Source organism: Orcinus orca, chromosome 3 (assembly GCF_937001465.1).
Source record: "Orcinus orca chromosome 3, mOrcOrc1.1, whole genome shotgun sequence".
NCBI lineage: Eukaryota > Metazoa > Chordata > Mammalia > Artiodactyla > Delphinidae > Orcinus > Orcinus orca.
The window spans coordinates 20,604,000-20,627,020 of NC_064561.1; the positions used below are offsets into that span (position 1 = coordinate 20,604,000).

Below are 23,021 nucleotides of genomic sequence, written 5' to 3' on the forward strand. Positions count from 1 at the left end.
GGAAGCCCTGAAGTAACAATTTTTTTTTTTTTTTTTTTTTTTTTTTTGCGGTACGCAGGCCTCTCACCGTCTTGGCCTCTCCTGTTGCGGAGCACAGGCTCCGGACGCGCAGGCTCAGCGGCCATGGCTCACGGGCCTAGCCGCTCTGCGGCATGTGGGATCTTTCCGGACCGGGGCACGAACCCGTGTCCCCTGCATCGGCAGGCGGACTCTCAACCACTGCACCACCAGGGAAGCCCATGAAATAACACTTTTAACACGAGAAAAAAATCACACTGCAATGTAATTGTGCTATTTATAAGCTAATCACAGAATTTAGAAAAGACTCAAATTACTGGCATATTCAAGTTTAAAGGTGCATGAAGAAAGCCTCTCAGTCCCGCCAGTAGGCCTGGCCAATGGTCAAATGCTGAAATCTAAAAGTCCCAGCCCCAAGCCCCTATAGCCCTCTTGAAATGAGCCTTGATGGCAAGCTTTGGACATGTGGATAGATTGTTTTTCAACTTCGTTTACTTCCTCAACTTTATTGCTTTGTCATATTTGTAAACCCTTTAAGGAAAAAAGAAGTCTTCAGGGTATGACAGTTGAGCTGGCACCTCTCCAAGTGTCACTTTCCTTAGTGTAAAAGGGAAATAATGTTACGACCACCTTACCTAGCAGAGGCTGGTGCTATTTGCTTCCCCTTTTGGTTCTGCTACTAGTATGAACCCTGCCTAACCCAGCTGTTCCTGGAAGAGGGTCCCTGCTCACTTCATCTCTTCTTAGTCAAAGTGCCTTCGCATCTCTTCAACTTCCCCTCCGTGAAACGGGTTTGAGGGTGTCACTTTACTATGCCACCTCCATCTGCCCTCAGCCTGTCACAGACCCAGGCATAAAATGCTAGTCAAGGGTAGCTTTTCGTCTGGGAGCTGGCAGTTTCCACACACGGAGCTCTGGCCCTACCAACCTGCAGTGCAGCTAAGATCCTGGGGCTTTCCCGACCATGGACTACAACTCCCAGCATGCATCGAGCCCCCCCCCCCGCCAAATCTCGCGTGAAATGACTCGGCCTCTGGAGACTTTATCGGGAAGGCTGTGGGCCGGCAGCCTGTGGTCCCTCCCTGTTTGGTGTCTGGGGCCTTCTGTGTCGCCACGGGCACAGCGCCGCTCACACCATGGCTTGGGTCCCGAATGCGCCACAGCCTCTCGAGAGACGTGGGTCCTCGGAGCCTCTTTAGTGCCGGAGCTCGGGCCGCAGGCGGCTCCGCGGCGGCGGAAAAACAGGTAACCAGATGAGCCGGACCGGACCCTCCTTGGGGCTCGGTCCTCCACCGGTAAGGAGGGGCGTGCCCCCGTCCCCTCCACCGAGGCCCTGGCCCGGGCCCTCGTGGTGCTTCTCTCCTCTCCCCTTACTCAGGCTCAGATCTTTGCCGGATCGCTCCGTGCATCTCTCGCCCCGCCTTCTGGGGTCCCCCCGTGGGGTATCTCTGTGATAATGCCCCCGCAGCCCCGGCACCGGGCTTCGCCTCTACTTTACCAGGCCGGCCTTGTCCTGGACCCCCCATTTCTCGCCCTTATCTCCTACTACTTGCCTTGCCCCGGGGAACTTTCGGCTTGTGCCAGGCCCTGGCCCTAATCGCCTTAATCTTTCTTATCCTCGCCGGGGGGAAGAGGCGGTTCAGTCAGCCCAGGCGTTTCACATCCTGGTGGCATTGTCCTGTATCTTATGAAGGAGAAGTCAGAGCTCTGCGGGGAGGGGGGAGGGGATGGGCACTGGGAAGTGGAAGGGGAGGTGTCGGGTCGGAATGCTGCCTGGACCCCGAGGACGGCCGACTTTGGTTTCAGCGATACTCTTTAATGAGGAACTAACGATTTTGCCTTCTGAGCTTCATCAGGATAGAGGGGGGAGTGCAGCAAGCTGAAAAGCAAGTAACTTGGCTTTCTCGGAGCTTTGTTTGAACTCCCCTGTAAAATGGAGATGAAACTACCTGCCTTACAGATGGGCCACTTGTCTGTAACCTTGGACAAATCACTTCTGCTTTTTAGTTTCCTTTTCTTTAAATTGGGGGTAAACAATGCCTGCTTTGCAAGGGTTGCTGCAAGGGTTAAAACGCAAGATAAGTGTTGTATAAAACCCTTATGAATATCAGTCAGTACTAGCAGCAAGGAATGAATTGACCCACTGTGGTTCCCTAGTCCCTTGCTGTGGGTCAGGTTATTTGGACCCTGAGCCCTAACTTATTTAAAAACGAAATGAGTATAGTGTCTCTTGCAAGGTTGTTACAGGAGATACATGAAAGTACAGGAAGGTGTTTGGCAGACTCTGAAGGGCTGTGCTAATGCTGGTTGGTTGTTGTTCTCAGAACCTCTGGAATGGATGGACTCTTCCCGAGCAGCTTTGCTAACTTGCAGCAGCTGAGCAGTGTTCCTCATTAATATCTGTCTGTCAGCATAATCGTCACATCATTTCACTCTGGTAAGGTGACCTTTTCACTGTGTATGGTGTCTGTCATATCACAGGTGTTAAGATCAGTGACAGGTACAGTGAGACCTTTGATTTTATCCTTTTTTTTTCTCCCTCGCATGTTTGTCCCTCTTTTGTGTGTGTTTCAACCTTGTAACCAAGCCATAAAACTCTATGTGCTTGTCAGAAGAACAGCATTGGAGCTATTCTTTGGTGTTCACTGTAAGAAAATTCCCTTTGTTGTTTTTATTAGGTGGCAGGGACTCAGCTCTGAATTCTGTATAGAAAAAGCACCTGGATCCCAGTCTTTCAATGGCTTCGAGACAACCAGAAGTGCCTGGTAAACTTAATTCTTTTTGGTAAAGTTATGTTTTGCCCTTTACATTTTGAGCTAGACAGAAACTACTTTTTCTGAACCACACATTAATAGTAACTCTGTGCCACCAGGAGAGTATTTAGACTTAATAGATTGGCATCATTTAAATATTATCTTATTAACCACCCAGCCAGGGTGTGAACCCAAAAATCTAACTTGAAAGAGAACAGTTATTTCACTTAAGGGTATGACAGATTTGTCACTTTCCTATGTATCAAATAAAAATTTAGAATAAGCTGTGTAGTTCTTAAACCAAAATGATTAAACTCACCCCCTTTTTTTGTGAGGAGGAGATAGGAGGGTGGGAGGAATGAAAGTTTGGGCAAAAAGGCACCAGCCTGATTTCAAGACACATTGAACTTAGTCATGAAAATGCTCACTGCAACATTTAGTGAGTCCTGGGTCTGTACAGGGTTATAACTTCTGGGTTAGTGAAGTCATTGATTCCTCCTTGGACTGTTTTAGTGGGAAGGGCTAGTGATTTTTTAAATCTGAATCACTCAATTTTTGATTCTCAGTAAAGTATAGATGATAGTGCCTGTCTCTCAGCTTTGCTGTGAAGATGAAACATAAAATACATGAAAATGTGAGTTAAAGATGAATATACATTTACTGCCCAGAAAATTTTTTGGTCTCTATTTGTGGGAATTTATCTCCTAGTAAATATTAGCTGACTTTATTATTATTCTTAGGAAGGCTATTGGGATGGCTCTTGGGATGAGTCTTTAAGATGTTTCTGAAATTGCTCCCAAATTAAGTGGAGTCATAGGAGTCTCCCGATAAGGATCCATCTCTAGTCTCTAACTTCATCCACTTGTGTTTTAGTTTGTCTTTCATTGTCGTTGTGATGACTGTGAACTCCCTGTAAGCATCCTGGCCGCAGGGTTGCATGCATTAGGTTAATGCTTATAGTGTGGGGAGCATGGAGTGTTGCATGACGGGTGTGAGAGCTGGCTGAGATCTGTGTTCCAGCCCCCACCTCACACTTGCTAGTGGGGTGTTGCTTAAGATCTATGCCTCAGTTTCCTGAGCTGGAAAAGGGGAAGAATATCTGCTTAATGAGGATTAGGAAAGATGAGGGATGTAAGTTCCTGGCAAGGAAGGGTACTTGGTAATTATGATTTGCTTGTGTGTTTGTTTTAATTGAGATAATTCACATACCATACAATTCAGCCATTTAAAATGAACAGTATAGTGATTTTTAGTATATTCACAAGGTTGTGCAACCATCACCACTGTCTGATTCCAGAACATCTTCCTCACCCACAAAAGAAAACCTTGTCCCTTTAGTAGTCACTCCTGTGGCTCCTCCCTCCCCCCAGGTCCTGGCAACTACTAATCCTCTTTCTGTTTCTATGGATTTGTTAGTAATTGTTATTAATCATAATAATAATGGTAACTGCTTGGCCCTCTTGTTGTTTACATGGAATGTCTTTGCTGGTTTTGGACTTATTGCCGAACAGGTTGATGTCTTGGAGAGTGTGATTGTGTAATTATAGCAACAGGATAATGTCACACTGAAGGCAGGATCTGGACGTTAGTTCTGCTCTGAAAGGATCAGCAAACAAACAAAATGAACTTTGCTCCCTGATCTGGCAGAGCTGAGTGTGCCCTTGAGGTGGGGAGCCTGCGTCACTGGGGCATTCCGCCAGTCCGTTCCGGTGGACAGGAATGGCAGGATCAGCTGGCAGTGCTTTGTGAGAACCGTTGTCAGTAGTTTCTGTGATGAAAATTGGCTGTGCCATTTAAGTCCTATAGAACATTTGAAACTGTTCTAGATGCTGCTGGACAGCATATTATTTGACATATTTCTTGTCATGGTGCTCTTGTTATCTTAGGTGAGGTAGTAAAGACAGAGGATTTGCCACCTCTGGGCCTTCCTTTCCTCGTGTATAAACTGGGAACAAGATTTCATGGTGTTTTTGTTTTTTTTTTTTGGCCATGAGGCTTGTGAGATTTTAGTCCCCCCAACCAGGGATTGAACCCTGGCCCTCAGTAGTGAAAGCGTGGAGTCCTAACCACTAGACTGCCAGGGAATTCCCAAGACTGCATATCCTCCGTTTTGCCTGAATTGAGAGTTTTGGGATTGCCACGGGCTTCTGTGGCCTAAAGAATACAAGCTTTGAGGGCTTCCCTGGTGGCGCAGTGGTTGAGAGTCCGCCTGCTGATGCAGGGGTCACGGGTTCGTGCCCCGGTCCGGGAAGATCCCACATGCCGCGGAGTGGCTGGGCCCGTGAGCCATGGCCGCTGAGCCTGCGCGTCCGGAGCCTGTGCTCCGCCACGGGAGAGGCCACAACAGTGAGAGGCCCGCGCACCTCCCCCCCCCAAAAAAAAAAAAAAAAAAAAAAAGAATACAAGCTTTGAAATCAGATTGCTTTGGGTTTTGATTCCTTACTGCACTTTGAAGTTATGTGACCTTGCTCAGGTAAATTGAAATTGAATTTTGGTTTCCTAATCCATAAAAATGGATTAGGGGTGCTGTGTGGGTTAAGTGGAGAATCCAGTGTCAGGCAGAGAGGAAGGAATTTGTAGTTACCTTACCTTGACTGGATTAGCTCTTCCAGAATGAGCTTTTCTTGCTCTGTCCCAGAATAAGAGTGTTTCAGAGCTTTCCTGCCTACAGATTAATTTAAAGCTACTGGTATGTTCAGCTGATGAGCCCATCCTGACAGGTGTGTCTGTTCTTAGCTCTTGAGCCTAGTGGGCCTCTAGGCAAGATGTCCCTGCCCATCGGGATGTACCGCCGGGCATTCAGCTATGATGATGCCCTCGAGGACCCTACGCCCATGACTCCTCCTCCATCGGACATGGGCAGCATCCCCTGGAAGCCAGTGATTCCAGAGCGCAAGTATCAGCACCTCGCCAAGGTATCTGACCCCGCTGACTGCCGTTGGCAGGCCCAACCCCTTCGTTCTCCTTCCTCTGCTCCAGAAGCCGTCAGCGGCTCCTGACACCCATAGAATTGGGCAGCCACCAATCCCTATATATGTTATGTTTTCTGTAGAGTTGGTAGGCCTTTTTCCTTTTTAATTCAAAACTAGAATGGCTGTGTCTTCTACCTGAAATACAACCTCCCCATCCCCTCTCCTCCCCGTCCTCCCCACCCTCGTTTCCACAGTATTAAATCCAAGCTCCTTAGTCTTAGTCTGGCTCTGCATGGTCCAGGTCCTGTCAGCGCTCCCTCCCCTCCGAATCCACCCCCCACCCCCTGTGATCCAGCCATGCAAGTTACCTAAGATTTCTTGTACTTAATAGGGTATTTGATGCCTCTAAGTCTTTGCTTCTCGCTGCTCCGACTGCCTGGAATGTTCACAGTCCCCATCCTATCCTCGTACTTCATCTGCCTGACAGATGGCATCCTTTAAGTCTTAGCTCAACCATCTCTTCTGTGATTTTCCTCCATCCTCCCAGTAAGACTATCACCCCTCCTTTTGAGGTCTCCAGTGTACTGTGGACCCCTGTTACAATCCCTGTGTTACTTCATTGCCCTCCATTAGCTTCCTGGAGGCAGGGGCCCTGTCTGATTCATACTCCATCTACAGTATCTAGCAGAGGACTTGGCATAAAGTGATTGCAAAAAAGATGCTCATTGAGTGATTAAAAATTGGCTCTTTCCTGAACATATGCTGTGCTTTTCCTCATGCTGTCCCTCCTGCCTCAGATGCCCTTCCCCACTGCCATCCTGTGTGAGAGCTGCCTCCTTTGTAAGGCCCTCCTGACATGCACACACATGCACACACATACCTCGTTACACACTGATCTGCTCTCACAGCCCTTTTGTGCAGTTGGGCTTCATGGGTTCTGACATGCTTGTTGCAGGCTTGTTTCTGAAGCCTGTACTTCCCGACTGCAGGGACTGTGTCTCTCTCGCCTCTGACTTTCCAACCACCAAGAATGCCAGAAAGGTGGTCCTGTTGCCTGAATAAGCTAGGCCCACCCAGTTCAGATGAATCCTTTTAAGCTGCAGCTATCGTTTCACTGCACTTTGAGCTGTGTGACAGCTAGGTCCTGACAGCAAGTACCAGTAAGCAGCTGTCTAAGCAGACCTGGGTGTGAGCCACCTAACAGTCTGTGCACCAGCTGTGAGCTTGGGCTTCACCCCTGAGCCACAGTGTCTCTGTGTGAGAGATGAAAATACTTTGTCATGGAGGTGCCGTGGGGATTAAATAAAAGAGGACTGGAGGGACTTCCCTGGTGGCACAGTGGTTAAGAATCTGCCTGCCATTGCAGCGGACACGGGTTCAAGCCCTGGTCTGGGAAGATCCCACATGCCATGGAGCAACTAAGCCCGTGCGCCACAACTACGGAGCCTGCGCTCTAGAGCCCGAGAGCCACAACTACTGAGCCCACGCACCTAGAGCCCGTGCTCCGCAACAAGAGAAGCCACTGCAGTGGGAAGCCCGTGCACCGCAACGAAGAGTAGCCCCCGCTCGCCGCAGCTAGAGAAAACCCGTGCGCAGCAACGAAGACCCAACGCAGCCAAAAATAAATAAATAAAATAGATAAATTTATAAAAAAAAAAAGAGGATTGAAAGGCCTGGCACATATTAGGTGTGGAGCTGATGTTGTGACTCCTGGCTCCGGGCTTAGCTTCCCTTGGCAGAGCTGTATGTGATCCTTCCTTTCTAAAGAGTGTAGTGTCCCTCCCTTCCCCGCCCCTACCCCCCCCCCCCAACATACCATTAAGCTCTCAGAACAGGGCGCTCCTCGCTATGAAAGTGCCCCCTACAGCTCTGGGGGAAGTTCCCTATATCAGTTTTCTACTGAAATCTGACCCAGTCAGTTGTTGAGGTAGAAACATTTTGTGTAAAAAGTATTGGCAGTACTAGGGGGAAAGGGCCCCAGCAGCCGGCCTGTGATGCCAAAACAGCAGACTCAAGGGACTGGAGCAGAAAAGAAGCAAGGCTCCTGATAGCTCTTGGGAGGGCAGCCCACCACCCGCTTCATTTATGAAGGCTGCTGCTTGCTTCTCTAGGCAAAGAATGGGCTTCCAGTTTTCTGCTGTGTCCCAGCTGGAACAGCTGACAGTTTGGAACAACTGGCCTTTCTAAGGAGAGCTCAACTTGACTCATTACATGCATTCTTTTGTTTGTCCTAACCATCCATGCCCTAGGCATCCATGTCCCAATCGTCAGCCGTCTTCCAAGTGAGAAAGCAGAGGTTCAAGTTTTGCTCGAGTAAGGTCACAGCTGAAGAGTTTAAATCCTGTTTTGTAACAGGGATACAACATTTCAATACTTCCTTCTACTCCCCTCCTTTCTGACCATCTTTCTTCTCAATTCCTTTGGAGAAGTAGAGAACAAAGAGTAAAACCCAGTCCTCTGCTTCCAGTTAGTCCTGAGCACGGTGTCAGGTGTTTAGATTAAGGAAGGCAGTGTGCCCCAGCCCTCTCATGTTAAAGCTGAGGAGCTACGTAGACTTTCTGGTTTGTTTTAAAAGACCGTTATTGAACCCTTAGAGCAGTGGTCCTCGAAGTGTGGTCTCAGGGACCAACAGCATCAGCATCACTTGGTAATTTGTTAGAAACAAAATTCTTGAGCCCTACCTACTGAATCAGCTCTGAGTTGGGGCCCAGCAGTCTGTTTAACAAGCCCTCCAGGGGATTCTGGTGCTTGGCAAAATTTGAGAACCACTTAGCGAATGCAGTGATTAATTAAGCAAAAGCAAGCATGGTGCTTGGTACACGGTCAATGCTTAGTAATAGTTGTTTCTTCTGTATCCTTAGGGGCATATTGTGTTTTGGACAGACATAATCTGGAAAGATAATAGAGCTCAGAGCTTCAAATTCTGGCTCTCCCACTTTTATAAATACAGGCTATTCGTATAATGTCATATCTTTTGTCACTATGGATAATACATATCTAATTGGGTGTGGACAACCAAGCCCCCCTTCACATATTTTCTCCTGTATCTGATTACTCCCAGAGGAGTAAGTTGAGGCGTGTGACTCCCTTGTCTGGCTCAGGTGCCTCCTTGCCCCTCTTGAACAGGTGGAGGAAGGAGAGGCCAGCGTCTCATCCTGTGCCCTGCCATCGGCCATTGATGGTGCGGACAAGGTCCCCGTGATGAAGGCTAAAGCTACCCATGTCATCATGAGTTCTCTGATCACAAGTAAGCATTCCGCGCTCTCAGAACTGGGGGCGGGGAAGAGTTTAGGCTTCCTACAACTAGCTGGGGGAGTTCTGCAGACACACTTGCCTTAACCTGTCCTAACCCAGCCCGGCAGAGGTCAGTCTGGCTGCTGAGTCATCATCAGTGTTGAAGCTGATTTAGGTGGAAGACTTGCCCAACGTTAAGCATCTCAGTTGATTTAGGTGCACTCCTGCTGCTTCGTTGCTACAGCCTTATTTACCCATATCTATCAGCGTGACCTTGGGCAAGTTACTTAACTACTGAGGCTGTTTCCTCCTCTGTGAGATGGGGAATCTGGCCGGCAGGTGGAGGGGAGGATTAGATGGCACCAGTGCTCAGTGGCCAGGAGCGGCTGCTGATACTGTTTCAAGCTCTGCTGGAGAAGGAGACACACTGAGACATCTCCCACCGCCCCTGCGCTTATTTTTTTAAATTAAATGGCTCAAAGTTGTTCCTCCTCTTGGATCTTGAGACAAGATTGGTGCCTCAAGTGTCTTTGGTCTTAAGAATGTGTGATTTGTGGTCCTGATAAGACTGGAAACAAGAGAGCTTGAATTTTAAAAAAAAATCTTACAAGTTAACTAAACTTGTTGGTTCCAGAGGGGCCTTCTAGTTGCTTCTAGTGGGAAGTTAACAATTATTAGATATACAGCTCTGCTTGTCAGCAGCAGCCTCTGCCAGGGGCAGGGCACGTAGAGATTCTCTTTAGTTGGCTCAGTTTTGATGTCGGAAGCCCTTGTTTATCTGCTCTGGAGGGCATCAGTTAGTCTTGGGCAATTCCTGAAGAACTCACCCAGGAACCAAAAGTCCAAACTCTACTTGGACTTTTTCTTATTCACACATAAATGCACTGTTTGAATCAGCAACTATTGCTTGTATTTTGCAAGCTTGAGAAGGTGTCCTGGCAGTGTTAGGAAGCTTAGTCATTGTTCTTTTAGAACAGTGTAACTTCTTTATAGAAAATAGAGTTTACTAACACTATAGAACATTATAGCGCCCCAGTATATATTACTGTCACTCAGATACTTATTTGGCTTAGTCATTTCCACATATATGCATATTTTTATATAATTGCAAATCTAATAGACAAACCATTCTATCAATATTTTTTCAATTAATATTACGATGAACTTTTCATGTTGCTGTAGTCATAAATTAAAAAAAAAAAGCTGCATTTAAAATCCTGGCATTTTAAATATCAGGTATCGTATTCATTAAATCCTTTCCTGCTTTTAAAATTTTCAAGTGACTACATGGCAAGACTGGAAAACACCTTTATACATTTTGTGTGTGTGTGTGTGTGTGTATGTTTCCTTTGCTTCTATTTCTGTTGGAAATAAACTAGTCCCTTAGAAGGGGAATGACTAAGTCATAAAGGACATCTGGCATCTGGACTTTTGGTCCTCAGCTGCCACATTCTTGTACATGGGGGTGTATTACATAGTGTGTGTACAGATTAAGCAAAAATTCCACTGTCAGTCATTCCCAGGTATAACTGACATTGATGACAAGATAATCGGGTCAGACTGCCCTGATAGTGAGTTGAGTCTGCCTGCTGTGCCAGGCACTGTGGTGGGCAGTTTCACACACAGGAAACATTGGATCAGTAGACCTTGGTTAGTTCAAGGCACATTCTCTCTGGTTTGGATCCAGTTGCTACTTTGGTGCCATCTGTCCTAAACGTGGCCCATTTCTCTTTGGTGAAGATCGTGAAGAGGGTGGTGAGTATCTCTGAGGAAACTTTATATTTGGAGAACTTGCACTGTTTCTGAATGTCAGCTGCCTTCTCCATGTTGCATTTCTGAATACAAAGAAAATGTCCTAGGGTATAAATGAGAGGAAGGTAAGGAGTGTTTCCCTGGAGGTTATCAGGCTGTCCCTTTAGGAGTAACCTGCTCTTTAGCTTGCTGTAAGGGAAGGCTTCTTTCTGCCTAGGCTTCATGTGAGGTTCAGAATTCCTGCCACGATGCCTGTCTGGGCATCCTTTTCGGATGGCCCGTGTGTATGCTCTTGCTCCCGGGGAGAACAGTGGATATCTGTGTTCATCTCCCCCAGTTTGTGATGGGAGAGGGGGATGGGCATGACTGTTATCTCCTCTGTTCCCAGAACAGACCCAGGAGAGCATTCAGCGTTTTGAGCAACAGGCAGGGCTGAGAGATGCTGGCTACACACCCCACAAGGGCCTCACCACCGAGGAGACCAAGTACCTTCGAGTGGCAGAAGCACTCCACGTAAGCTTGTTTCTTAGGAACTTTTAAAAAACAAAACCCTCGGGCTTCCCGGGTGGCGCAGTGGTTGAGAGTCCGCCTGCGGATACAGGGGACACGGGTTCGTGCCCCGGTCCGGGAAGATCCCACGTGCTGCGGAGCGGCTGGGCCCGTGAGCCATGGCCGCTGAGCCTGCACATCCGGAGCCTGTGCTCCACAACGGGAGAGGCCATAACAGTGAGAGGCCCGCATACCGCAAAAAAAACAAAAACAAAAAAACAAAACCCTCATCATTCACAGCTTGAGGTGTGGCTGTGGTTTTGAAGTTACCAGCTCAGCTAGTTGGGGGTGTGGAGAGTGGTGGAAAGAGGCTTGAGCGAGGAATTTAGAGCAGGTTTAGTCCCCCTTGTGGTCGCACTTTCTAGCTGAAAGCTCCCGGGCTCTTGGCCTCGTAGTTTCTGCTTATCCATCTATAAAACTTACTGTTTCCCTTACTTCTAGTTCGGAGGGTCAGATGAGATTCTGAGCTTACACAGGTGATATGTGTGAGCACGTTATGAACAACAAAGCCAACGTGGGTCACTATGTACCAGGGTGATTGACTCTGAGGGCAAGAAATGGGAGTCAGGCAACCTCAACAGAGGTGACACTGGCTAGAAAGGAATGTTATGCTCTATGTTTAGTTTTTTAAAAATTAAAATAAATATAGAATTGGGATGTTTTTGCTTTCATTTTAAAAATTGGAACAAATGGAGAATTTTCAGTAAGGTTAATAATGACCAAATAATTGTATGAATAAAATAAAATAGTTTCAAATGATTTTCTTTCAGGGAATATCACTTTATACTTAATAGTGCTTTTAAGATTTATCAAGCACTCATATTCACTTCATCTTCTTACTAATCCTCTGACATAGATACATCCATGTTTTATAAATGAAGAAACTGAGGTCCAGGGTTATGTATTTATTAACCAGTCATAGTACCTGCAATCAAGTCTCCTGATGCCCTATTTCCTGTTGGTTTTTCTCCATATTCCAGAGTTGCCTGAGAATCTGGCTCCCGAGGGGCTCACAAGGAGGATCATGATATACAATACATGGAGGAGGAATAGTTGGGGGTTAGTGGCCTGTGGGCAGGGATACGAGACGTTGTGGATGGCTGCATTTTGTAATGAGCATCCCGGATGATGTTTGCACACTAAACTTAAAACCACTGCTGTGGCGGGTCAGGGTTGGTTTGGTGTCCAGCTTAAGCTCTCAGACAAGACAGATCCTTCTGGAGAGGGGCACTGTCAGCCTTTGACACTGAGAACTTTCCAGGGTAGGTGTCAGTCTGAATTCCATTTGCACAGTTCACCCCATATAATGGTGGAACTGAATCTGGCCCACCTTCTGCATCTTGGCCATAGGAGTAGAACATGAGGATGGCTGAAATGCCAGCTCATGTAACTTGATATGTTGAGTGTTGAGAAAATTCATCACGGTCATTTGTTTGAAGTATAGCCTGGGCTGAGATGGTGTACTAGACACGGAGCACGGAGACCGTATGGAAGCCTTGACCTAGGAGCAGTGAGAAGTAGGCTTGTCTCCCCTGCTAGACTGCTGGTCTGTCTGTTAGATGTCTGTTTACAACGCTGAGGGCAGCTGGAGTGACTGGTTATGGGAAGGAAGGGCTGCACAGAGGGAGCATTTAGCTGGAGGGGTTAGTGGCCAAGTCTTGGCGCTGAGAGGCTGGGGATGGCGGGGTGTGCGCGGTAGTGGCAAAGAGGGCAGTTGAGGAAGGCCCGCCACTGGGGTTCTGGCTCGTCCACTTATTGGTTGGTCAATGTGGACAGTCGAAAGCTCTGGTGTGGAATTAGTACAGAGATGTTCAGGATATGCTATAGGATGAATACATTTTTTTAAAAGATGGAACTCTAGTATGGCAGAATCAAAGGAATATCTTCCTATAATCCAAAACTATTTCACCTCTTAATGTTTCCTTTTGCCTGAAGTTAGTGTGAACCAGGTTGTTTATACCCAAACTTAGCTGTTTTGTATTTGCTGTGATTTTTAAAAAGCCTCTCTTCTTACCCATCTGAGCAGAAACTAAAGCTCCAGAGCGGAGAGATAACAAGAGAGGAGAAGCAGCCGGCCTCCACCCAGTCCACCCCAAGCAGCAGCCCCCACTCGTCCCCTAAGCAGAAGCCCAGGTGAGCCCTTCCTGCGACCCCCACCCCCCAGCAGCCGTGGGCTAAAGCAAAGCCAGTGCCACGTCCAACACTGGGAGGTCAGCCTGTGGCTTCCGAGTCAGGAGGGGGAGCTGACAGTCCCTAGTCCTGGCGTGGGACACTTCTAGAGGTGTAGGAAGAGGATGTGTTACCATTTTATTCTTTCTCTTCCAGAGGCTGGTTCACTTCTGGTTCTTCCACAGCCTTACCTGGCCCCAATCTTAGCACCATGGATTCTGGAAGCGGGGAAAAAGACAGAAGCTCGGCAGATAAATGGAGCGTCTTTGGACCGAGATCCCTCCAGAAGTCTGATTCGGGTAAGGCTGCCCCTTCACGAAAGAGAGCAGTGGCGGGCATTTTACCATGTATGTTGGTAGCTGCTTACTAATTTTGAAATCGTTTGCTCTGTGGTTTACTTCTGTAGGAGGTTTTGCCATCCAGGCCTACAAAGGAGCCCAGAAGCCTTCTCCAATGGAACTGATTCGCACACAAGCCACCCGAATGGCCGAGGATCCAGCAGTGTTCAAGCCACCCAAAATGGACATCCCAGTGATAGAAGGGAAGAAACAGCTGCCGCGGGCCCACAATCTAAAACCGCGGGACTTGAATGTTCTCACACCCACTGGCTTCTAGAGCTCTTTCTGTTCCAGGGACTCTGGATAGAGGTGGCTTGAGCCCAGCTCCCCTTTACCTTGGCTCTGACATAGGAAAAGTTTTGTTTTCTCTTTTTAAAAAACTCTCAAACTGAGGCTAGAGCTGGAGACATAATTGGCTTTTGAGAAACATTAGTGCAAAGCTTGTCCTTGTGTGGAAGAAGCCATTTTGTACTGCTTTAATTTAAAGTCAGACTAAACCTCAGCAGTGATGTATGGGGACCTCATTACCTATTTTTGTATCATTTACCCTACACAAGAACTTCGATCATTACTTAATAGGTAAATAATATTTGTGTTGTTCCAAAACCAAGGCTTCTTGATTCCTTTACCACTGTCCATGTGCGCATGGACAAATCATGGCATAGAGGCGTTCACTGACTAGTTTAGATGACTTTGGCCCTCCTGGCTGTGCTGGCACTGTGTGCTCCAGCCTTGTCAGTTATGGGGACCCAGGATCTGTTTGAGATCTGGGTATAGTTAAGAGCCAGCCTTGGTAGGGATCCCCTCTGTTTTCTGCTGAAACCAGAACCTCCTTGCTTTTTGGTAGACCTCATGGATCACTTTGTCCTGCAGCCAGTTCTTACGTAGTACCTCTTGGGCCAGTGCTGTTGGAGGGATGCTTCTCTTTTGTGTGTCACAGAACAAACACTAGCCTTACATATCCTTTGTTGCACTTTAAAGTGAGATTAATTTAACTCCCATTTGGTTGAAAACTTCCGAAGGGAGAAAATCCACTCTACTGGTTTGGTATAGATAAATGGATGTTAAACTTTCTTAAAGGAGGTGGCAACTGCAGTTCGAGTATAGTCTTGCGGTTCATACGAAACTAGTGTCACCCTATTTTGAGTTTCTTGTTCAGGCCAGGGCCTGAAAAATTCTTTTCTGGGAGGTGGAAGAATTAAAAAATTTTCTGTATGCAATCATTTTCCCCCCAAAAGAGCCTCATACCTTTCTAAACACATACCTCACTGAGGAAAGGGATGAGGGGATCCACCTTTTCATTTCTCCTCACTGTGTACATGTTCAATCATTGTCTTGAACACTGTTTCAAATTCCTGCTGTCTTTTGCTTTGGACAGTATGGTGTCTACACAAGGAGCTGAGCTGACCTTCCCACAGAGATGCCCTGGAGTCTAAAATGATCAGAACAGTTAATTTATTTGTGTTTTCTGTTATGCTTGTATCTCTTAACTTGTTTTGACAATAAAAATCCTTACTACTTTCTCAAATGTGGATGGAACTTTTTTTGGTTCTGTTAAGAGTAGTTATTCCATTCTGCCTGCTTGCAGTCATGAAACCGAAGCATGATAAACTTGGTATTTTGAAAAACCATTGCTTTTTTATTGTATGCTTTTAACATCAGATTTTTTGTAACACACTCAATCCTTTTGTTTTTACCCCTTTCATTGCATTAGATCTTGACAGACTGGCCACAAAGTCAAGTTCATAGGCAATATCACAGGTCCAATATAGGATGTTTGTTTTCCATTAGGGAGAAACAAATATGTCTTTCTCTTTCGAAACAGGTTGTCAGTACCTTGAATGACATAACATTGATGTCTAGAATTTGTTCAGCACACGGATTCTTTTTTCACATCTTGAAATGTTAAACATACAGTGCATATAGTATTACCTGTTTCAAAAAAAGTATAGATAAATAATTTATTAAAAAATATATACACCTTATATATTTAAGCCATATCTGAGAACAGGCTAGGATAGGATTATTAAAAAAAAGATATTTACTAAACAGAAAGTTATTATAGCCTACAGATAAATAAGATAGGTTTGGTCCTATAAGATTTTAAACTACTTTTTATACTTTTAGAACTTCCAAGTAATTTGAGATGGAGTTCAGGAGGTATTCTTGGCGTTCAGTGCTTAGAAGGACCTCAGGGTCTGCTCCAGGCCTGTGGAGAGGCGTCTGTGTCAGGGTTCAGGTCTGCGGCATAGAAAAGCAGGAGCTTCAACAGGTGCACCTTGTCTTGGAGCTGCGGAACGAGCGGCTCCCCCAGCATCTGGACCAGGCGGCTGCGGAAGGCCTCGATCTGTTTCTCCACGTCCACCACTGTGATGTCATCTCCTTGCTGGGGCTTGGGCTTAATCCTTTTGATTATTAAGTCTTTTCGATCGATCACTGAACTCCGTAAGTGCTCTGCAAGAGGGAAAAGTTTAGCGGAACTGTTCTGAACTGCTTTTTATTCCTTTATGACTTGGGAAGATGAAGTCCAATTTTGGTAGGTAGGGTCTAGGCAAAGACTTGATGAGTTACTAGGATACAAGTCAAAGGGCATGTGAGTACCTGTGGTACCTCCATTTCCAGTCCTTTGTTCTTGGTCCTCTTTGGACCTCAAGTTTTACGTATTAAAAAATGTATTTCGAAGTCATTTTAATTTTTTTCAGAGTAGTACATGCTTTGTTTAAGAAAATCAAATTCTACTCAAAGGCTTTTGTCCCCTGTGACTGTTCTCCCCCAGTAGCAGAGTGAAATAGAGCACATTTCCCTGCTTAAAACCCTCCAGATACTTGCCTTTGCTTTCAGAGGCCAAACTCCACATTGTTCTGTGGCCCAGCCTGCCTGCCAGTCTCCTCTAGTCCTGCTCTCCTTCTTACTACCCGGATCTTACCTCCAATTCTTGAAACAAGCTCTTCCTGCATCATGGCATTTGCACTTGTTCTCTCTATCTGGACTGCTTTTCCCCTAGACCTTTGCATGCTTACCTCCTTCTCATCCTTTGGGACTCAGCTAAGAGGCCCTCCCTGACTAGAGTGAGCTGCTTCCCTCATTCCCCAGTGTTCCTCTTCATCACAGCACCTGATTTATTTATTGGGTTGCACTCACCAAAACTATAATTGTTTTTGTTGGCTTGTTCACTGTCAGGCACTGTCACTGCAGCTAGAACGTCAGTCCATGAGGGCTGGGCTCAAGTCTCTGCCTCTGACGTCACGCACTGGGAAAGGGGTGTACATCCTCATCTCTTCCACGTTCTTGCTGGTCACCAGAGAATAACTAGGCAACCCCAATTGTGGGGCATTCTACAAAATAAGTGCCCTGGACTCTTCAAAAATGTACATATTACGAGAGACAAGTAAAGGCTGGGAGCTGTGTTAGATGACAGGAGACTGAAGAGCATAACAACCAAGTACAATGTGTGCTGTTTGACTGAATCCTGGCCCAAAGCAAAACTGAACACCTATAAAGGATATTATCGGCACATATTAGATAATATTAAATCAAGGATAAAATGAGTGGGATGATGAATAGTTGTTATGTAGGGGAATATTCGTATTCTTAAGCTGAAGTATTTAAGCATGAAAGATTATGACAGTGCAACTTACTCTTAACTGGTTCAGCAAGAAAAAGAAAAAAGCATATAGATGGATTAACAGATAAACCAAATGTGGCAAAATGTTAACAGCTTATGAGTCAAGGTAAAGTTTATATGGGTGTGCATTGTACTATGCTTTAAACTTTTCTGTAAGTCCAAAAATAAAATACTGGGGGAAAGTACAAAGGTCTAAAGGTATCTCATCCCAAATCCATAACTCAGTCCCAACAAGGTTCTGGAAGTGTGTGGAATTGAGGGAAAGGAGCTCAAGGTTACATATAAGGCAAATGAAGTGAGAAGAGCCCTGCAGCCCTTCTGACTCCCAGGTGCGCCAGAGGCCACAACAGTATCATTTTCTCTATCTCATTTATAAAATGGGGGTAATGGCGCCTTCATTAACAGGGTTATTAGAAGGACTGAACTACAGTGTCCAGAAATTTGGGAAACAGAATAAACTGAAAAGAAAGTACAATAAATACACTGTAGAGTATCCAAAAAGTCTGGAAACATAGGAGGTGAAGCTGCCTTGAGATGTCATTACAGGGCCCTTTCAACATTCAATCAACAAACATTTACAGTGAGCACCTACTCTGTCTGTGGAACTGGGCTAGACTTCGGGGATGCAGTGGGATCAGAGCCTTGGGCCCAGCCTTCATGGACTGACGTTCTAGCTGCAGTGACAGTGCCTGACAGTGAACAAGCCAACAAAAACAATTATAGTTTTGGTGAGTGCAACCCAATAAATAAATCAGGTGCTGTGATGAAGAGGAACACTGGGGAAACGAGGGAAGCAGCTCACTCTAGTCAGGGAGGGCCTCTTAGCTGAGTCCCAAAGGATGAGAAGGAGGTAAGCATGCAAAGGTCTAGGGGAAAAGCAGTCCAGATAGAGAGAACAAGTGCAAATGCCATGATGCAGGAAGAGCTTGTTTCAAGAATTGGAGGTAAGATCCGGGTAGTAAGAAGGAGAGCAGGACTAGAGGAGACTGGCAGGCAGGCTGGGCCACAGAACAATGTGGAGTTTGGCCTCTGAAAGCAAAGGCAAGTATCTGGAGGGTTTTAAGCAGGGAAATGTGCTCTATTTCACTCTGCTACTGGAGGAGAATGGTCACAGGGGACAAAAGCCTTTGAGTAGAATTTGATTTTCTTAAACAAAGCATGTACTACTCTGAAAAAAATTAAAATGACTTTGAAAAGATAGGATTGGCTGAATAGAGTGGGATATAGGGAACATGTGGGTTAGGAGCAAGAAGAATTTGGAATTTATTAATACAGGAAATTCAAAGAAGCAAAGGTTGGCAGTGCCCACCTAACCACCATCCAAGGGGAGGAAGTCTTGGCCAGTGGACTTGAACCATTCTGGTCCAGTTGGCAAGGCCTTGGATTTTATGCTTCAGTAGAGGAGAGTTCTTACATCAGAGGTTCTTGTGGTTATTGTGTGAGGTGATTTATGTAAAGGGTTTATTTGGCACAAGGCCTGGCTCAAGATATTCTGGCTGGTAGTATTATTAGTTCCTGGATCAACACTAGGATCAGCTACTATTATTTTATCATAATCATCGTCACTACAGGAATCTCCAATCTAACAGTCACACTGAGCTCTTTATCTTCTCTGCAGATCTTCCATTTATCTCCACGTCAGTACTGGGCGACATCCTTCAGCCTTGGTCACCCATGCCCTGTCACACTGATCTTCAAAGTGCTTCTGATCCGTCACTGCCTTTCCCACTGCACCACCCACACCCTTGTCACCATTATCCCTCCCCTGACCTCTCTGGTCCTCGGCCAAACTATTTATCACACATCAGGCAGAGTGACCTTACTTAAAACCACTTTGATGGGTTCCCTTCACTCTGGAATCAAGGTGTTATTCCTTAACACGAACTCCCTAACAAGAGGGCCCTTCACACCTGCTCCTGTCTGGTACCGTGGTCTCGTTTCGTGCTATTACCCCCTAGCTCACTGTATCCTAGTCCCACCAGTTTGCTCTATGTTCCTTGGACTCATTAAGCAACTTCTTGTCTCAAGGCCCTTGGACATGCTGTTTCTTCTTTCTGGGAAACTTTTCCCTCCCTATTCGCTTGGCTAACACTGGTACTTCATATCTCAGCCCAAGTATCACTTCTTCAGGGAGGCCTTCCTGGGTTCCTCCATATACAGTGTAAGTCCTGTTTTGTGCACTTGTACTTTCCTTCACAGCATTTATTTTCATTGCAATTATATGTTACTTGTGTGGTGGTTTGTTTAGGGTCAATCTCTTTACTAGACAGTTAAGCTCTAGGAGGGCAGGGGCCATGTTGGTCTCATTCATTGACGTTTTCCCAGTGAGCCAGGCACAGAGGAGGCATTCAGTAAATACTGGTTGCCTGGATGAATGTATGAACTTAACTGATCTTGCCTGAGTCTGCTTTTCTCCCCTCTGTGGACAGGGCTCCTTGCAGGAAGGCTGTATGTGAGACTCTCCTTGGAGTGAACAGGTGTCTGACTTCTGCATCGCCCTAAGTGGTCCAGCAGAGCGGAATTCAGGAAAAGCATGCATTTCATTCGTTTAAATACTATATGTTTAAATTCCTAGAATTCATAGTTTCAAAATATGAGGTTCTAATTATTCATAAGCATCAGGAAAACTCACGGCATTATGGCAATTCATAATTTTGCCGAGGCTGACTTGAGTTGCATGGTTGTGAAACTGGGGTGTGGGGGATTGATTCTCTCAGCCAGAGAATGTGAGCTCAGCCAACAGCCCAGCATCCACCTCTCAGTGGGGCTACTCTGCCCTCTACAGAAACATTTACAAGATGTGGGGCTTCAAGATATACTTCTCCCCAGGATCAAGGGTAGATACAAAAGTATTTTAACCATGTATAGAGAGATTAGAAAGTGGGGGGTCGGAAATTCCTTAGAATCTCACCTTCTAATCTCACCCAGTGATTTCATAGAAAATTAGTTCCTTCCAGTGTGCTTTCACCATATACAGACTTTGGCAACAGACCTGGCTCTGCATTTACTTTCCTCTCAGCCTTTGTTTTCCCACCTGTGAAAGGCGGGTGGTACTCACCTTCACAGGGGTACTGCGTTAGATAAGCCAGTGCATGCGCATTTACCTATGCTGCCTTCCTCTCTTCCTCCATGCTAAGAGGTTCCCATAAACATAGGGCGAGCTTAGGCTCCCCAACCTCTTCCCTTCTTCCCCTGCCCTTGGAGCTGGACAACTCCGGCCGACCTCAAAACGCACTCAACAATGTCCTCAGCCCACTTGAAGAGGACAGAGATGACTAAGGAGCCCTCACAGTAAAATGCCTACTGACAAGGACACTGACCATTTCAGGGAACCATTCAGCTGTGTTCTTTGTAGTTCTTTGTAGGACTGTTTTCAAACTACTGGTTCTAAATATTTTTTTCTCCTTCTTAACTCCTGGTCTCCAAAGAAGCTGGAAACGATGTTAAGGATAAAATAGCATTGGAACACACCCCGTTTATTCTTGGTCAATATACACTGGTCTGAGGCCTTCCTCTCCTTTATTCAAGGCAGAAGAATATTCTGTAATAAAAGTAGATCCCATGTCCATCTTAAATTACTATTGCCCATGACCCAGGTGTATTCCCTGGGACGCAAAACAGAAATGGACAAGAAGTGTTAAAGGTGAACTTCAAGCAAAACCGAGCTGCTTTAATATTAAACTTTCAGCTAGATCTCCAAAAGAAACAATTACATAAACCTCCATGAGGCATGGAATTTGCCTTTGGGGCTTTGTTCTGAGAAGGACACATACCTTTCTTTGAGCGTGTTAAAAAATGCACAAACCACACAATCACATGTCGTGGCCTTGACAATGCTCTCTCTTATGTTTTAGTTACAGGCGCCTGAAACAGAGAAGACCCTCCTGGCCAGATGATAGGCAGCTAACACTGACTGAGCGCTTTCTACTTTTATCTCACGCCCATTAGCAATCAGTCTTGGCAAGTTATGTATTACCATCCCCGTTCTATAGAAGGAAGAAACTGAGGTCTAGAGACATAAAGTTAGCTGCCCAATGCAGAGTAGGTGATGGAGTTGGGATTTAAACCCAGACCTTCTGTCTTAAATCCAGTGCTTTTTAAAATGTTTCTGTAACAGCTTCCTCAATTCCAGGCCCAAGAGGGTGTAAGGACCATCTTATCTTCCCAAGTGCCATTACTGAGTTAAAATCAACCTCAATATGATCATGGCAGGTAAATTGTGTATATATGTATGTATGTGTGTGTGTGTGTGTGTGTGTGTGTGTGTGTGTGTATATGCATTTTCCCCCCTTACTGATGGAGAATAAGTTGGACATTGTACCCCTCAATACTTGAGAGTGAATTTCCTAAGACCAAGGGTATTTACTTTCATAAGCCAGGATAATTATAAAAAAAAAATGAAACTTAATATTAACACAATACTATTATATAATCTACTTAAAATTTACCAATTGTCCCAATAATGCACATTATAACTTCTTTTTTCCTGGTTCAGGATCCCATCCAGGATCATGTTTTATGTTTAATATTCATGTGCTTTAGTTTGTTTTTAATCTGGAACAGTTCTTCAGTCTTTCTTTGTTTTTAAGACATTGTGACTTTTGAAAGTACAGGCCAGCTACTTTGTAAACGCCCTTCAATCTGGGTTTGTCTGATGCTTCCTTCTGATTAGATTCAGGTCATGAATTTTTGGCAAGAACACTACATAAGTGATGAGGGGTCCTTCTCAGGGTATCACATCAAGAGGCATGTCAGTTTTCTCCCCTGAAAACTTACTATCTTTCCTTATGTAATTAATAATTACATTAGTTTCCCCAGGGACCACATTAATCCTTGGCTAATCAAATCATTCTTATTTGAAGCAGCTATTCCATCATTATCCTTGTCAATATTTGCCCCCTGAGTGTTAATTAGTCTAACTTTTCCAGATCCTCACGGATCACTGGCTTTGCCTGTGACTAGAGCAGAGCCACTTTCACAGACTTAAGAGTGTCTTACAACTTTTGCAAGATGTACATTTTTACTTTGCCACTGATTTGCTCTGTATTTGCATCATATTGACGGATATTTACAATGTCCGAGTCAGTGAGCAATCCACCCAACAAAGACGCTGCAGTGATAGGCCACGGAAAGATGCCAGGGCCAAATCAGGTCATTACTAAATCCTTCTCATGTTAGGATGACTTTTGTTTACCTGCACAGCCTAATAACTGTGAGGACCACTGTAGTATCTGCCATAACAAAAATACTATGTGAATTCTTCTGTTTCATAGCAGTGATTCTGGCTATGTCCTTCCTTGTTCCTCACAGTTACACCAAGGAACAATGGTTTACTGAAGCTAACAAATTAGAGTCCCTTATGTAACTTTAATTCATAATAATGTCCACTGTGAGACTCCCACACCGTCTGGTTTGTGACCAAATGCTCCTTACCTCTTAAAACATGTTGGTAACTGGATAACAGAAACTGTAGATGCTCAACCAGTTCATCCCATGTCTGCCACTGGGTTTTATCCGACTGCAGAGATAGTAAAAGCAATTGGTAATAAATGCCTTCCTCAGTTAGAGGTTTTGTACAGTTTTCAAGTCACTTTTACATAATGTAAAAAAGTGTAAAACACTTTTACATAATTTACTTAATCAAGGATTAAGGAAAAGGTGTTCTAGGCCT

At 45.4% G+C, this 23,021-nt stretch overlaps 2 protein-coding genes across 7 annotated transcripts in view; one reads left to right on the forward strand and one right to left on the reverse strand.

Annotated features, from left to right (window-relative positions):
- Window positions 1–1,043: 1,043 nt before the first annotated feature.
- Window positions 1,044–15,253, forward strand: KIAA1191 (KIAA1191 ortholog). Of its 2 annotated transcripts, XM_004284841.4 has the most exons (9): window positions 1,044–1,263; window positions 2,343–2,455; window positions 2,697–2,783; window positions 5,508–5,686; window positions 8,810–8,930; window positions 11,058–11,182; window positions 13,245–13,351; window positions 13,544–13,686; window positions 13,794–15,253. In XM_004284841.4, the coding sequence occupies exons 3-9, from the start codon at window positions 2,756–2,758 to the stop codon at window positions 14,000–14,002; spliced, it is 912 nt and encodes a 303-aa protein (XP_004284889.1). In that variant the 5' UTR covers window positions 1,044–1,263; window positions 2,343–2,455; window positions 2,697–2,755; the 3' UTR covers window positions 14,003–15,253. The 2 variants fall into 2 exon arrangements, with proteins under 2 accessions (XP_004284889.1, XP_012394117.1); XM_012538663.3 differs by lacking the exon at window positions 2,697–2,783.
- Window positions 15,176–23,021, reverse strand: part of SIMC1 (SUMO interacting motifs containing 1) — a 97,621-nt gene continuing 89,775 nt past the window's right edge. For 4 of the 5 annotated variants that reach the window (XM_049707426.1, XM_012538635.3, XM_033414908.2 and 1 more), the window contains 2 exons: window positions 22,784–22,868; window positions 15,176–16,179 (listed from right to left, as the gene is read on the reverse strand). In XM_049707426.1, coding sequence (XP_049563383.1) covers window positions 15,917–16,179; window positions 22,784–22,868 — 348 coding nt within the window. In that variant the 3' untranslated portion in view covers window positions 15,176–15,916. Of the gene's footprint in view, window positions 19,849–22,783; window positions 22,869–23,021 lie in introns of all 5 variants that reach the window. The other variant, XM_033414909.2, reaches the window with a different exon arrangement.